Here is a 15,432-nt window from a genome sequence, read left to right as displayed (position 1 = left end):
CATAGTCATGATACATTTTATCATCATACAGATGAGTCAAAGGGAACAAGGTGTGGTGGTTGTGCTGAGGAAATTATTGTAAGGTTTGGATATTTTTCTACCACAACAATGACTTAATCCTTTTTATATTAGGTTCTCATTTTATGAACTCATACCTATTGCATGTGTGAGTCTTTTTTATATGTTAAACATTAGTTTTGCATTCTCAATAAATAGTATTAGATTGTGTAAGGCATCCTTGGATTTGAACCTCATAATGAGAAAACAGTGTTTTGTAGTGTCCTTCGTTCTTTTTTTTGCTTTAGAATCTATACATTTTACAAATACTGTCTTATTTTTAGATGTATATTTTTACCCAGTGTGTCTATTGAAATTTCCAATAAAAAAATTATAAAACTTGTTTTTTCAGGAAACATTTAAAATAAATATTTAATAGGTAGAGAAAACAAAAAGAACAAAATTTAATTGACTCACCTTTCAGGATGATTACTTGAATCTGCTTAACTCCATAGCTCTTATACCCTTCTCAAACATTACATTTAACTTCTTCCTATGTAAGATTTTTTCTGTTTTAATGTTCTTTTATAGCATAATTAGTGTGCTGCTTCTCAAATGGGGTCAGGTGTTTTTTACAAATAAGTGGGGTGTCAGCATTTTGAACAATTATTTTGTGGTTAGCAGCACAGGTTTCTAGCACAGTGCCTTGATCTCTGTAGCTGCTCTCTTGTCTTTCCATTGTACATTCTCTCTTCTCTGATTCCTGGTCTCCCAATCCCCACCTTATTTGCCTCTCTTGGTAGTAAAGGACATATGTTACTACTATTCTCTGTAATAACACATTTCTCCTTTCATCCTCATTTTGATATGCAAAACTGAACTATTGTTTGGAAATCATGAGATTCAGAATTTGAGAATCATGAAGTCTATAAATCAGTGTCATTTTATAAATATTTCTTCTGAGTTTTTTAATTGATCTTTATCAGATACCATATCTAAGACTTTTCGTATAAATCATCAGGCAGTTTTGAACACAGATCTTTAAATGCAAGGTTGATCTTGATGTCATTATAATTCTGTTAATAACCTTGCCCTCCTTTTTTTCTTTTGGGGTGGAAGGGGAGGGCATTATGGGTTTTCTTCACTAATTCTTCCTTTTGCTTATTTGAATTCAGCACTGGAAGAATGATAGACTTAAAATAAATTGTGTGGTTGGTCTATGTTCAATCTTATTTTAAGACCTTTAAAAATTCTTTCTGCCCTCTAGCTATTAACTAACTAACATAGGCTTCTTTTTAGAAACTTGGGATTTGCTCTGATTTAGGAAGCACTATTTTCTATGTATCTATCTTTGTATAGTTCTAAGCATAGATAAGCCATTGCTCAAAGTTGCAAATATCCCTGGTTTGCATGTATGAGTTATTCCATCATTCTGTTTTTTTTTTTTTTGTTTTGTCTTTAACATCTGTTTTTCCTATAATCATCTCATCTTTTTTTCCTCAAAGTGCTGGCCATTCTTTACAGTTTTCCATATAAGATATCGTTAACAGTGACACTTCCCTGATTTGTCAGCTATATTTTCATTGGTGCCATAAAGTGCCTAGGTGTACTCAGTAAAAGACACACATTGGTTTCTAAATTCCATACATCTCTCAAGGCCCTGATTCCTCTCCCTGATTGAAGCTTTCATAAATCATGGCAGCTTTTCATTTTCTGATTAGTAGAAACAATTACTGTCTGTACTAATCATATACTTTTTTTGATCACGTATAATTGTATTTTGTTTTTTAATTACTTCATGCATGGGTCCTTTTTCTTTAGTGAGATGTCTAAGCTCTTGATTGGCAGAGACCATGTCCTACATTTCTTATGTATAATACCTAGCACAGTTTTGGGCAGATACACATGGTGGGCACGTAGTAAGGAGCTGTTGAATTGAATTGAGGACATTTATAGACCTCATTATTCTCAGTAGGAGAGTATTGTGTATTTGTTTGTTATGATTTCTAGCATCTCCATTATTTGTCCTATTGGTCATTTTTGTTTGTTTGTTTGTTTTTTGGTAGGGCACCAAGGCACCAAGGGAGGTCTATTTCCTTGAAATCCAGGAATCTATGCTCTTTTGTCAATAGCAGTTCAATCACTCTTCCTTTCTGATAATTTTTTTCCATCTTTCTTTTAATACCTTACTGTCCTTTTCACCTCACTTACCTAGTAACATATATTTATTTCTCTCTGTCCTCCTTGATTGTGGAAATCTAATCCTTGGTTATTGTAAAACCAGGATCTGGTTTATAGCAAGCCCTGTGATTTTCCGCAGCCTTGCCAGTGCTGACTGCCTGCTGTTTTTTGGCTTAAATACTGCTTTTGCTTGAAGGATCAGAAACTTATTTTAGTTTCTGAAATCCTTATTTTTGACTAAATGTGCTAGATAATGGAATTGTAGTTCTAACATGTTCCCTGTTGTTGATGTTTACTACATGTTGTTAGGAGATTGTTTTCCTTAGCTCACTCTGCCATCTCATTCTAACACCTCACACCAATCTTTGTAGGAAATATTAAATCTCAGAACGTGTGTTTGTTCAAGTGCTTATATTTCTGCCCTTCCAGTTGATGGTGGTAGTTGGGGGCCAAGCACCAAAGGCTATTCGAAGTGTGGAATGCTATGACTTTAAGGAAGAACGATGGCACCAAGTGGCAGAATTGCCTTCTAGGAGATGCCGAGCAGGTAGGCGTGATGCATTATGCACAGTTTTCTATTAGTGGGTCTTTGAGAGCTTCTCTCTGAGGTCTTATTTTATTAATTAGAAGACAGAAAGGTTTGATTCAAGCAGCTCTATGGTTAAATAGTGATTCAGGCCTTATACAGTTTACCTGAGACATTGATAGGGCTAGCTGCTCTGTCTTCATTTTTAGATGTCTTTCTGGTTCTCTAGAATGAGCTAGAGGAGCTGGCATTTTTTAAAATACACATATTTTTAGTTTTTAAAAATTTATTTAAAAATAAAATAAATTTAAAAATTTATTTAAATTTTTTTTTAATTCATAGGAGCTGGCCATTTGCTGGATATTTTTCTTATTACCTTTACAGAAATGTAGAGAAGGGAGTTTTGAGTTTGGGACCCTTAGTTCTAGGAGATGTCTGACTCAGCTGTAAGTCACAGTTGCTTTCATACAGGCATCTGTTTCATGAACATTTATTGAAATACATCTTATTTAGCCAAAAATGTGATAAGAAGAGGCATTTGCAAATGTTGGGAATCTTTCCCAGGACTTAATCTTGGAGTCATAATTCCTATCTCCCTTAGCAAAATCAGTGTTTTAAATGAAATGGAACATTTCTATGATGGTTGCACTTCAACAGTATATATTGGAGATTGTTATATATTAGCATATCTAGAGTTACTTCATTCTTTTAAGATTTATCTTAGACTGTGGTGTAACTCAGTGGCATGGTGCTTACCTAGCATGTGTGAGGCTCTGGGTTTGATCCCCAGTACCACAAAAGAAAAGAAAGAATAAAGTTGGCTAGTGCTTTATTTTGGTCTAGATGTGGTATAATTTTATTAGGTTGTGTTTTTGTTTTTCTGTGCTGGGCATCTAACCCATGGCCTCACACATGCTTGGTCCTAGCTCTTTCATTTTTAATCAAATATTAAAACCTTTTAATCTATGTTACTATAAGCAGAGCTACAATGAGTTCCTTACACATACATCATGGTGCACTTGTGATTATACATTCTTACAAATGAATAGTATTTTTTAGGACTTATTCAGTCAGCCTCCACTGGTGAGTAGCATTTTCTAACAATCACAGTAGACTTACTAGAAAGTACTCTTCATATTAGTGGTGGTAGTTGGGTCACATATTCATCATCAAATGCTGCATTCTTTTTGCAGGAATGGTCTACATGGCTGGGCTTGTTTTTGCTGTTGGTGGCTTTAATGGCTCATTAAGAGTTCGCACTGTAGATTCCTATGACCCTGTGAAGGACCAATGGACCAGTGTTGCCAATATGCGAGACCGGAGAAGCACTTTGGGAGCGGCTGTGTTAAATGGATTGTTATATGCAGTGGGGGGCTTTGATGGGAGTACAGGTAATTTTCTTTTCATCTTTTCTACATTGCTGTTACAGTTAACATAATAACCACATTTATGGAACAAATTATAGCAAAATTAGAATACATTTGAGTGTTTTAATGGGCATTGTATTTAAAGATGCTTTAAAATTGCATCAAGAATTTCTTTAAATGATGTATGTCAGAGTGCTGAGTATATAAATTTTCTTTATTATGCATCAGTATCAGTTACCATGTTTGAAAAGCTTGTAAATGACAGTAGCTTGAGTAGGAGCTCCTTGAAAAGAAGCTGTTCCTATTTATCATATAATTAACATGATTTTATTCCACCATTTTCCCCTTTTAATTTTAGCCCAATGTAAAATGCCTGAAGTATTTTTCCCTAATAATATCTATATAGAGAACAACTACATTTTTGAGAGGAGGAAATGAAGAGTATTGTACTTTATTATAGGTTTATCATCTGTGGAAGCATATAACATAAAGTCTAATGAGTGGTTTCATGTAGCGCCAATGAACACGAGGAGGAGCAGTGTTGGTGTGGGCGTTGTTGGAGGTAGGTGCTGGCAGTTTTTTCAGGTGAACACTTTCAGGTACATATTGTTTCTTGATTCTGGAGAGTTCTAGTAATATAACCACCCATCTTATAAATGGGTAAGCAAATTATCACTTAAAAATAAAAATAATAATTACTGTAAAATTGTACTTATTTTCTTAAATTAGCTTGTCTATATAAACTAACCTATATAAGGTCCTTTCTGTATTCCTCTCCTCCTCTCTTTCTGTTTGTGAGTGCATGTGTGTATAATCTATAAAAGACTTATCAACTACTCTTAATACTTTTGTTTGAGAAAAAAAATCAGGTGACATACACAAAATTTTATAGCTAGAGAAGAAGGGCTGTTTAACATTTTAGGGATGGATTGCCAAAGTTACTTATTTATATCCTACCTTATTCCCCAGTAGAATTTAGGAATCCTACAAATACTAAGCTTTGTGTGACCTTTTTTTTTTCCCCTTTTAAAAATACTAGTTTACACAAATTTGTAGATTCTCATTCCCTCCTTACTACAGGTATAATTCTCTGCACTTAAAAAGAATTTTACTAAAATGTAATTTACATACCATACAGTTCATTCATTTAATACATACAATTCTTTGTACATCTATCACAACACTTCATTTTAGAACATTTTTATTACCCCAAAAGGCAGCCCTGCTTCCCTTAGCTGTTATCCTGATCCTCTTTGGCCCTCAACAGTCACTAATCTATTACCTGTCACAATGTAGATTTGTCTCTTGTGGACATTATATAAATGAAATCGTTCAGTATGTGGTGCATCATGACTTGCTTTTCTCACTTACCATGATGTTTTCAACATCATTTGTATTACAGCATTCAGTACTTCATATGTTTTCTTCTTCTTTTTTTTTTTCCTGTGTCTTAGCACAGCAGTTCTGAGGATTAAACTCAGGACCTTACACATGCTAGGGAAATATTCTACCTCTGAGCTATATCCCAGCCCACACACATTTTTTTTTTTTTTAATTTGCCAAGTATTTCATGGCATTCTTGTATTAACTCTTGATTTAACTTTTTCCAATTCATTTAAGATAACTTTAATATTTAATTCTGTTTTCTAGGATGATACCTACTTTTAACTAGTGTTATCTGGAGATAAATGAGTATACTTTCTGTTCTGTTAAGTTATTGATGAAAATATAAATTAGCATCATCATATATATTCTGCGGATCTTCATAATTTGATCATTTATTACCATTAGGGAAGGGATTAATATATTTTATAAAAATCAGTAACACTCTAGGGCTGGGGCTGTAGCTCAACAGCAGAGCACTTGCCTACCGTGTGTGAGGCACTGGGTTCGATTCTGAGCACCACATAAAAATAAACAAATAAAATAAAGGCATTCTGTCTACAACTACAAAAAAATTAAAAAAAAAAATCAGTAACACTCTAGAGGGAAGCTCTGCTACCATGGAGGAAACTATGTAAATATTGTATGACTTTAAAAAGTAGCATTTTTGTAAATTTGGATTTCTTTGTGATTCCATGCTTAGGTTTGCTCTATGCTGTAGGGGGTTATGATGGAGCTTCACGTCAGTGTCTTAGCACGGTAGAATGCTATAATGCTACAACAAATGAGTGGACCTATATAGCAGAAATGAGCACCAGACGGAGTGGAGCAGGTAAATATGAACCCTATATAGCGATTGGAGCACAAAATGAAAACAATTAAACAGAAATAGTGATGCATTGACATCTCTTTATGTTATCCAGAAATATATGCTGATTTTAATGGTACAAAATGTCTTTTGAATTATGCAAGTTGTGGTAGGTAGCACTTTTATGAACTTTTATAAAGTAAAATTTAATTTCTAAGTGCTTTTCTAAACAGTTCCTTTGCTGGGTACAGTGATTCACACCTCTAATCCCAGCTTCTCGGTTGGCTGAACCAGGATGATTGCAATTTCAAGGCCAACCTGGGCAACTTAGCAAGATCCTGTCTCAAAATAAAAATAAAAAGGAATGAGGATATAATTCAGTGATAGAGCACTTCTGTGTTCCATCCCTAGTATCATCAAAAAAAGGTGGCTTTGTTTTATTTATATAATGTTCATCATTCCTTTTATTATTTTGTTTTAGTGTTTATTTGGGAACTTCCTAAATAATAAGCCCTTACATACTCATTTCTTAGAAATTGAGTGCTTTAATATTACACTGGATTACTTTTATTATGGAAGTTGTTTTCAAGAGGATTCTATTAAAGGACTTTCCCCCTGTATTTCACCTGTATGTTATTTTTTACTCTGTTTGACGTGTCTCTTTTTTCATAGTAATAGTTCTTATTTAGATTCTAGTTTATTCCGTTCTATTCATTTTCATTTCTTAAATTGTATGCTTTTATGTTGACTTCTATTATGAATTATAATTTCAAAAATTTTAGTTATAATTATAAACTGTTATATATTTCTTGTCACTTTTTCTCTACTATAGTTGGTTGGTTGTATTTTGTAGGTGTTGGTGTGTTAAACAACTTATTATATGCTGTAGGAGGTCATGATGGCCCTTTAGTACGAAAAAGTGTTGAAGTATATGATCCCGCCACAAATGCCTGGAGACAGGTAGCAGATATGAACATGTGCAGAAGAAATGCAGGTATTATCTAGCTTTAAGATTATAAAAATTTTAAAAGTTTACTAGTATTGCTGTGTATTTTATTTTGTCTTTTTCTGATCTGGGTTTTCTGATGGACTTTGAATTCTTTAAATGCAGAAACTTACATAATAATAATATAATAATCCTATAAAGTGAACACCTATTATCTGGAATATAACATGCTGTTGTCACACTTCAGTTAATTTATAATTTCTACTAGCAAATAACTTTTGGTGGTGAATGTGGATACTTATTGGTTAAGGGTATATATCTTCATTTGATATATGAATTAATTTATACTTACCACAAGGCATGTATCACATCCTGGAGATCCCAGTTCTCAGGTAATTTGTCTAGTTAATTAAATATTTATTCCAGGTTAAAAAGCTAGTCAATTATCTGAATCTGGAGGAGAAATTTGAAGAGATAATCCTAATTTGGTATAGTTCAGGATCTCCAGAAAGTGGAAAAAACCGGAACCAACAACAATAGTTAGCTTTTTTTTTTTTTTTTTTTTGAGAGAGAGAGAGAGAATTTTAATATTTATTTATTTATTTATTTATTTTTAGTTTTTGGCAGACACAACATCTTTATTTGTATGTGGTGCTGAGGATTGAACCCAGGCCGCACGCAAGCCAGGCGAGCGCACTACCACTTGAGCCACATCCCCAGCCCAATAGTTAGCCTTTTTTGATTGTGACAGACCACCTGAGGAAAACATCTTAATGGAGGACAGATTTATTTTGACTCACAGTTTTAGAGGTTTCAGTCCACAATCCTGGCTGCATTGTTTCTGGGCCTGTCGTGAGGCAGTACATCATGGTGGAAGGTGTGACAAAGGAAAGCTGCTCACCTCATAGCAGCCAGGAAGCCGAGAGTAAAGAAGGGGCTGGGCACAAGATACACTCTTCCAGCACATGCCCCCAGTGACCTGCTTTCTCCAACTAGGTCCCACCTCGAGCAGTGTCCACCACCTCCCAGTAATGTCCTCAGCTACGCACCCATCAATGATAACCCATTAGATTAGAGTCAGAGTGCTCATGATTTAATCACTTCCAGAGAGCCCCCACCTCTAAACGTTGCTGCACTAGAGACCACACCTTTAACACGCAAGTCTGTAGGATACATTACAGGTCCAAATCATAACAACAACAACAACAACAACAAAAAAAAAAAACCAGAAAACAATTTCAAGAATAGAAAAGTGTTCAAGATTAGAAAATAACTATAGTCAACTTTCACTTAATGACAGAGACAAATTTTGAGAAATGCTCATTAGATGATTTTCTCATTGTGCAAACATCACAGAGTGTCATTAGACAAATAGAATATTATAGGTCAGTCAGTTCACATGTCCTCTTGATGCCATCAAGAGCCACAGTATACACAGATGTTTGAGGCTAACATGACATACTGATAGTAAACTGTTTTTATATAAGTAGATGGAATACACTCTAAATTAGCTATTAAAAGTATAGTAAATATATAAGCCAGTAACTTCATTATTTATTATCAAATATTATGTATTGTACATAATTTGATATATATTTTTTATATATAATTGGCAGTGCAGTAGGTTTTTTTTTCGTGATACACCAGTATTGCCATAGACACATGAACAATGAATTGAACTACAATGGTAGGATGGCTGCAACAGGTTACAGCATCACTAGGTGATAGGAATGTTTTTTTAGCTCCATTATAATTTTATGAGACCCCTGCCATATATGTGGTCCATGATTGACCAAAATAGTTAATGTGGCACATGACTATAAATGAAGATCCAAGGAGAGAACATACAAATAGAAAAATAGATTTAGGATAGCTAGATGATTGTTTGGGAAATGCCAATCTTCTTCAAAATGCACTTATCTTTCTGCTTTTTCCCATAGTCTAAAATAAATTCCCTATGATTCTCAAACTCATCTTACACCAAAATGCACCCCCCCACACCAAATACTCTTGTTAATTTCTCCTTACTTTAAATATAATTACTAAGGGAGACTAAGTACATAAGACTTTAAGGACTGTCAGAGCAGGGCAGAATTTATTTAACTCCATTTGAACTTGTACTTTATTCAGTCAGTTATGTTTGATGAGGCACTAAAAGCCCCTCAGAAGAGATAATCTAGAACCATGGTAAGATGCAAGTTCTGGGCCCTTAGTAGAATAAGTGCTTGACTCTAGTACATTCGGAATTAGAAAAACCACAGTGATATGTGCACATGCCTTTCTGGCTCAGGAAACTAATTTATAATTTGAACTTTCATAATTTTTCTTAAAGATTGGAGTAATATTTTCTGTATACATGTTTATTGTTTTTACGTCAAAAATTAGCCAGAAGAATAAAAAGATAATCTCTACATAGAGAGCTATCATTAATCTGCTCTTTAAATTTTTTTAATTAAAAATTTTTAATGTAAGAAGGTGAAAGTGCAGGACTTAAGAAAAGACTTGTTCTAAGTGTGTTAAAAAGTTTCATACTTTGATTTGGAGAACAGTTAATTGACCATTATTTGGTAATGATCAGGAATAGAAGGAAATGTAGAAACTTAGTTTTTACTTTCTGTCTCAATCAACTAAATCTATTCTCTTCAAACGATGGAATTTGAATAATTTACTTCTGTCATTTGAAAAATACAATATGATTTTACTATAAGCACATATTTTTTAATTTTTAATTTAAGCTCATAAGAGAATGTTTTTTAAAAAGTATCCCTCATCCCCTGTTTGATCTGAAACAAATTTCTGGTAAAACCTATCTAGCCCTTCCTTTCTAGTATTCTAAGATAAGGATTTCATTCAACCGCCTAAATTGGGACAAAAGGACTGAGCTGGCAAGGAGAGCAGGGCATGAGTTCAGTTTTTTTTTTTTTTTTTTTTTAATACCTTTATTTTGTTTACTTTTTTTATGTGGTGCTGGAAATCGAACCCAGTGCCTCACACGTGCTAAGCAAGCACTCTACCACTGAGCCAAAACCCCAACCATGAGTTCAGTTTTAAGTAAGAGAAGTGAGAGCATTATATAAATTCGAATTAGCAAGCAATATACAAATCAGATTTCCCATGTTTTTATATGTATGGTGAATTATGACATTAAGAATGGAGGAAAAATTTAATTAGATTATAAATAACCTGTCACTACTTAGCACGTCTATAATAGGTTCTCAGTACATGTTTGAACTGAGAACAAAGTGACGAAGTATACCAACTGGAACCGTTTCAGACTGCAGGAAAGCACATGATTTGGCTTTCATCTGCCTAAAAGAATTCTGGTGTTATGAATTAGTGGATTAATAGAATTGACATCTTTTGGATATATAGCTTATATATTTAAATGTGTGTAGAGACTTATTTCCTTTTCTGTGGTGGAGTTTTCTTTCATCTTTGAGCTCCTTGTAGATGTAACTGGAGAAACTCTTTAAGAAAGCAGAAGCCAGGTGTTGTGGTGCACACCTGTAATCCTAGCGGCTTGGGAAGCTGAGACAGGAGGATCGAAAGTTCAGAGCCAGCCTCAGCAATGGTGAGGCACTAAGCAACTGAGTGAGACCCTCTCTCTAAATAAATTTACAAAATAGGACTGGGGATGTGGCTCAGTGGTTGAGTGCCCCTGAGTTCAGTCTCTAGTATCCCCCTAAGCCCCCCAGAAAAAAGAAAACAGAGCCCCTTACTCATCTGTCACAGCCAAGACATTCTAGAGGCCATTTTATCTTTTCATAGTCATGTGTCATCTGACAGTAAGCTGCAATACAGACTTGCATACAAATACAACAACTTTGGGGAACTTGTATGGCAGCAGTATTTGGCTCTTGGCTTTCAAGTATTTGAACTACTTCAAAATGATATGAGTTTAGCCAGGTATATGGTGCATGTCTTTAATCCTAGCTACTTGGGAGATTGAGGCTGGGGAATTGCAGATTCAAGGCCACCTAGGTAACTTAGCAAGACCCTGTCTCAAAATGAAATATAAAAAGTGCTGGGGATATAGCTAAGTGGTAGAGTGCTTGCCTCAGATGTGAGGCCTGGGATTAATCCTCAGTGCCTAACGGGGTACAGGGAATAAAAGGTAAAAATTTGCTTCCTGTGACAATAGTAACACAATTGAGTAAAACAGAGACAGTCCACTCCATTCAAGTACACTTTTAAATGCTGTGTAGTAATGTGGGCTTGTTATTTTATGTTAAAAACTCTATAAGCATCTATTAATTAGGTTAGCAAAACCATCTTTAAACCTACAGAGACTAGTATGGAGCACCATTCTTGTGGATTCTTTGACATCCTATAGTATCAGTTCATAATATTTCCAAACATTTATTAGGATAAACAAAAGTAAATTGAAATAAAAGGTATTTTCTTTTCATTCAGCAATTTTCTTACTTAAAATGTATATTGAGAAACAATCGCACATGTATTCAAAAAATCATGTAGAGCGATCCCTATTCATTGCAACACTGTTGATGAGAAAAAAAAAAGGAAATATCTATCAGTAAAGAAGGAGTAAATAAATTACGGTATTGCATATGTGGGATACTATACAGCCATTGAAATTGAGTGGATCAATATTTTTTAACCTGGGGAAATATCCAAGGTATATTGTTTGTTGGGGTGGGTATTAAGTAGCATGTATAGTGTCAGCTACTTTGGGATTAAAAAAGGAAGTGTTTTGGTGTTTTTGTGTGTATGTATATGTATATGTATACATATATATATACATATATGTGTGTATATATATATGGGAAAGGGAGAAGTCAGCCAGAGTTGAGGTCAAAATTTAAATGATGATTATTCTAGAAGTTTTTGAATTTTTGCAGAAATGAGTTATTCTAGTAATCAGATAATACTGTTCTCTGCGTTTAAAGGAAGTAAGATAGTTTATCATTCAGTATAAAAATAAAATTAAGAAAAATTTTTATCCTTTATTAATGTATATTTATTCCTTAGGAGTTTCTAAGAAGCTAATTTTGTGAGGGTTACTATTTTGACCTAAATTTAAGTTTTTTTAAATAAAATGAGGAGCAAAATAGTTTCTAATGTATGAAGTAAGGTTGTGAGGATTAAATGAAATAATGCATATATAAAGCAACTGCTGCATAAATGACATACAGTAGTTGCTTAGCAATGGAATTATACTCTCAAAAACAAAAGGAATTCTTTACATGTTCATCTTTTCTTCCTGCCTCCTTTCAAGGAAGAAGTTTCTCTTTATCACCTCACCAAACATGTATAGGGTAGTTCTTGATTATCCAAAGACTTTAAATAATTGTTTTCTCTCTGCATATTTTTTAAAGGGGTTTGTGCAGTTAATGGTCTGTTATATGTTGTTGGAGGGGATGATGGTTCCTGTAACTTGGCATCGGTAGAATATTATAACCCAACAACAGATAAATGGACAGTTGTGTCATCTTGTATGAGCACAGGGAGAAGTTATGCAGGTAATAATTGTCTCGTTTTCTTAGTCTTGTATTATAAAAAGTTGACATCATTATGATTAACAGGTTTTTCTAAGAAGAAAGTTTTTTCTCAATGTATATTTTTTCTTATTCTTAAAATAATTTATATTGGATGTGTAATTCTGAAATAAAACACCCGTATTTGTTTGTCATTCTATAATCATTTAGTTAAAATACCAAGTCTTTGCAGTACAGAACATACAGTAAATTTTAATATGACCAAAATCTGTATACTACAGTGAGGAATATACTATGTGGCCAGGCTTTATTTCCTCAGATAGCCAATAAATATGGTTGCACAGGCGAACACCTGTAATCCCCACTGCTTGGCAGGCTGAGGCAGGAGGATCTCAAGTTCAAGTTCAGCCTGGGCAACTTAGACTCTGTCTCAAAATAAACAGAAAAAAAGGGTTGGGGATGAAGCTCAGTGGTAAGAGTGTGTCTGGGTATGATTTCTGGTAACCCTTCCCACCCAAAGGTCTGATCCCTTCCCATGGCCAGTCTACAAGAGATAGAATAGTTAAGCTATAGAGTAATTTTTTTTTCTTAAACCATATCATTAGTTGCATTATAAAATAAAATTTTCCATTCTCTTAGAGAAATGAATATATATATATATATATATATATATTAAGTCTTTAAAACTGTATGTTGTATGTTAATTATTCTGATGACAGTGTTTAAATATTTGTATGTTTCTAGAATGTTTCTTTAACAAAATCGATCCAATAGTGGAGAAAAAAAGAAGTCTATACTAATTATCCATCACTGTTGTTTATGCATCGTCCAAAACAACACTTCATAGAAGAACTATTACAGTAGGATCCCAGAATAACATGACTCAATAATAGGTGAATTTTTTCAACAGTTTAATTGAGATATAACTGACATACAATAATGTATATTTAAATATACAATTTGGTTACTTTCAACATATGTATACACCCATGAAACCATCACCATAATCAAGATAATGAATGTATCATCCCCTATTTTCTTTCTGCCTTTTTGTGTAGTAGGTGAATTTTGGTATTTTCTGAATAAAGTTATTTTCTCCAAATTGTGTCTGTAAATTCTAGTTATGGATTAAGAAGTCAGATGTAGTCCCAGTTTGTAACTAGAATTCACTGTGATTTAGATTGAAATGATAGTAACACTAAACTGTAAGAAGGAGATTTTGAAGCATTATATTTGTTCAGTCCCTGTGGCTTTGGTAATGTAGAATTGGGTATCTTCGTAGAGTAGCAGAATGCTGCCTGTGATGTCTGATTTATTTCTTCATTTTTTGCTCAGGGGTCACAGTTATTGATAAACCATTATGAGCCTGAAGGACATTTTCGGCATATTTACACATGAGAAACAGGCTTCAACAAGTATTTCTGAAGTGACTGAGAATCTAGCACTTCTCCACTTGTAGCTGCACTTTAAGTCTCAGCAGAAGATAAGATCGTCTGCCTTTATAGGCCTCGGATACTGAAGATTATTTTTGGTAGAAGCACTGTGTAGGCTTTTTCTGCAATGAGCAGCAGCTGACTGAATTTTAATAAGAAACCTGGACTGCAGTACTTACTCTGTAGTCTTTAGCTAACAGTTGCTTTCATAAAGACTAGTTCTCATCACCCTGGAATGACTATGGATTATTTTGTGAAGGAGGATGAAGTTAATGTGTGTTCTTGTAAAATTAAGTTTTATCTTTATTCCTTCTCCTGAAAATCTGTATACCCAGGAACTGAAAATCTTTGAACAGGTATTAAAATCTGCGTAAGTATACAAAGTGATTGAGGGATAAAACTCTTTGCTTTTATAAATATCTTTGATTACATGAATATAATAAATTGTGTGCATATAAATGTGTGTCTATATGCTTTCCTTTAAATGTTTGAAAAGATGTTTGAAACTTGATTATACTATTTATAATTGGCACAGTACTTTGAATTATGCCAGTACTACATTGTAAAACAGAGTTGTATTTTTTGATATTTAACAATGCTTAACACTTTAAAATGCCACTTCTGAGGAATGAACATGGTGTAACACACTTGAATATGTGTGATGCCAAACTTTTTAAAATAAAGTATAAATTATGCTTATTTATTATTTTCTTTAGTTATTAATCTTGGTCATGTTTTGGTGTGTATTTTTAATTTTTTCTTAAAGTAACACTTTGGCATGAATATAACTGCAGGTTTTTGATGAATATAATGAATGTATGGAATTCAACTGAATTTGCATGGTCTTAAGACTTTTTCTGTGTGTATAAATTTAGCTGCTATTAACAGAAGGAGAGAGCTTTCTGTGAGTAGCCATGTGCTTTGATCAGATACAGTTTTTCTGAGATCTTCAATTAATCTCACTTTAAAGATGACCAAAACATGTCTTTCTTGAATTATCTTTGAATAAAAGTTTGTATATTATTTGTTTTACAATGTCCTTGATTTTTATCTATTAGTTTGATACTAACAAAGTTGTTTGTTGAAGATTTCTGTCCTTTTGTAAAAATTTGCAATTCCCAACTTCACAAACCTGTATTTTTAAATTTCTTGCCAAAGTAGCCGGTAAGGTAATGCATTAAATCATTAAGTGATAGCACTGACATTGATTCATCAAGAACAGGTAACCATAACCATCAAGGAAAGTTTCTGAAGGATCAGTAAAATGTAAGGTTCATAAATTTCTCTGTCCCTCACAGTAAGCAGGACACCAGATAAAGATAAAGCAAGTAGCAT

The 15,432-nt window shown here is 33.7% G+C and overlaps 1 protein-coding gene across 4 annotated transcripts in view; it reads left to right on the top strand.

Annotated features, from left to right (window-relative positions):
- Positions 1 to 15,120, top strand: part of Klhl2 (kelch like family member 2) — a 101,714-nt gene extending 86,594 nt beyond the window's left edge. For all 4 annotated transcript variants that reach the window (XM_046447780.2, XM_046447781.2, XM_046447783.2 and 1 more), the window contains 7 exons: positions 2,608 to 2,725; positions 3,898 to 4,095; positions 4,532 to 4,633; positions 6,158 to 6,286; positions 7,116 to 7,256; positions 12,545 to 12,688; positions 14,000 to 15,120. In XM_046447780.2, coding sequence (XP_046303736.1) covers positions 2,608 to 2,725; positions 3,898 to 4,095; positions 4,532 to 4,633; positions 6,158 to 6,286; positions 7,116 to 7,256; positions 12,545 to 12,688; positions 14,000 to 14,028 — 861 coding nt within the window. In that variant the 3' untranslated portion in view covers positions 14,029 to 15,120. The remainder of the gene's footprint in view (positions 1 to 2,607; positions 2,726 to 3,897; positions 4,096 to 4,531; positions 4,634 to 6,157; positions 6,287 to 7,115; positions 7,257 to 12,544; positions 12,689 to 13,999) is intronic.
- Positions 15,121 to 15,432: the final 312 nt, after the last annotated feature.

The sequence above is a fragment of the Marmota monax genome, unplaced genomic scaffold (genome assembly GCF_021218885.2).
Source record: "Marmota monax isolate L192 unplaced genomic scaffold, Marmota_monax_Labrador192_F-V1.1 WCK01_AAM20220418_F8-fsc00040, whole genome shotgun sequence".
NCBI lineage: Eukaryota > Metazoa > Chordata > Mammalia > Rodentia > Sciuridae > Marmota > Marmota monax.
This window is presented reverse-complemented; position numbering and strand designations above follow the sequence as displayed.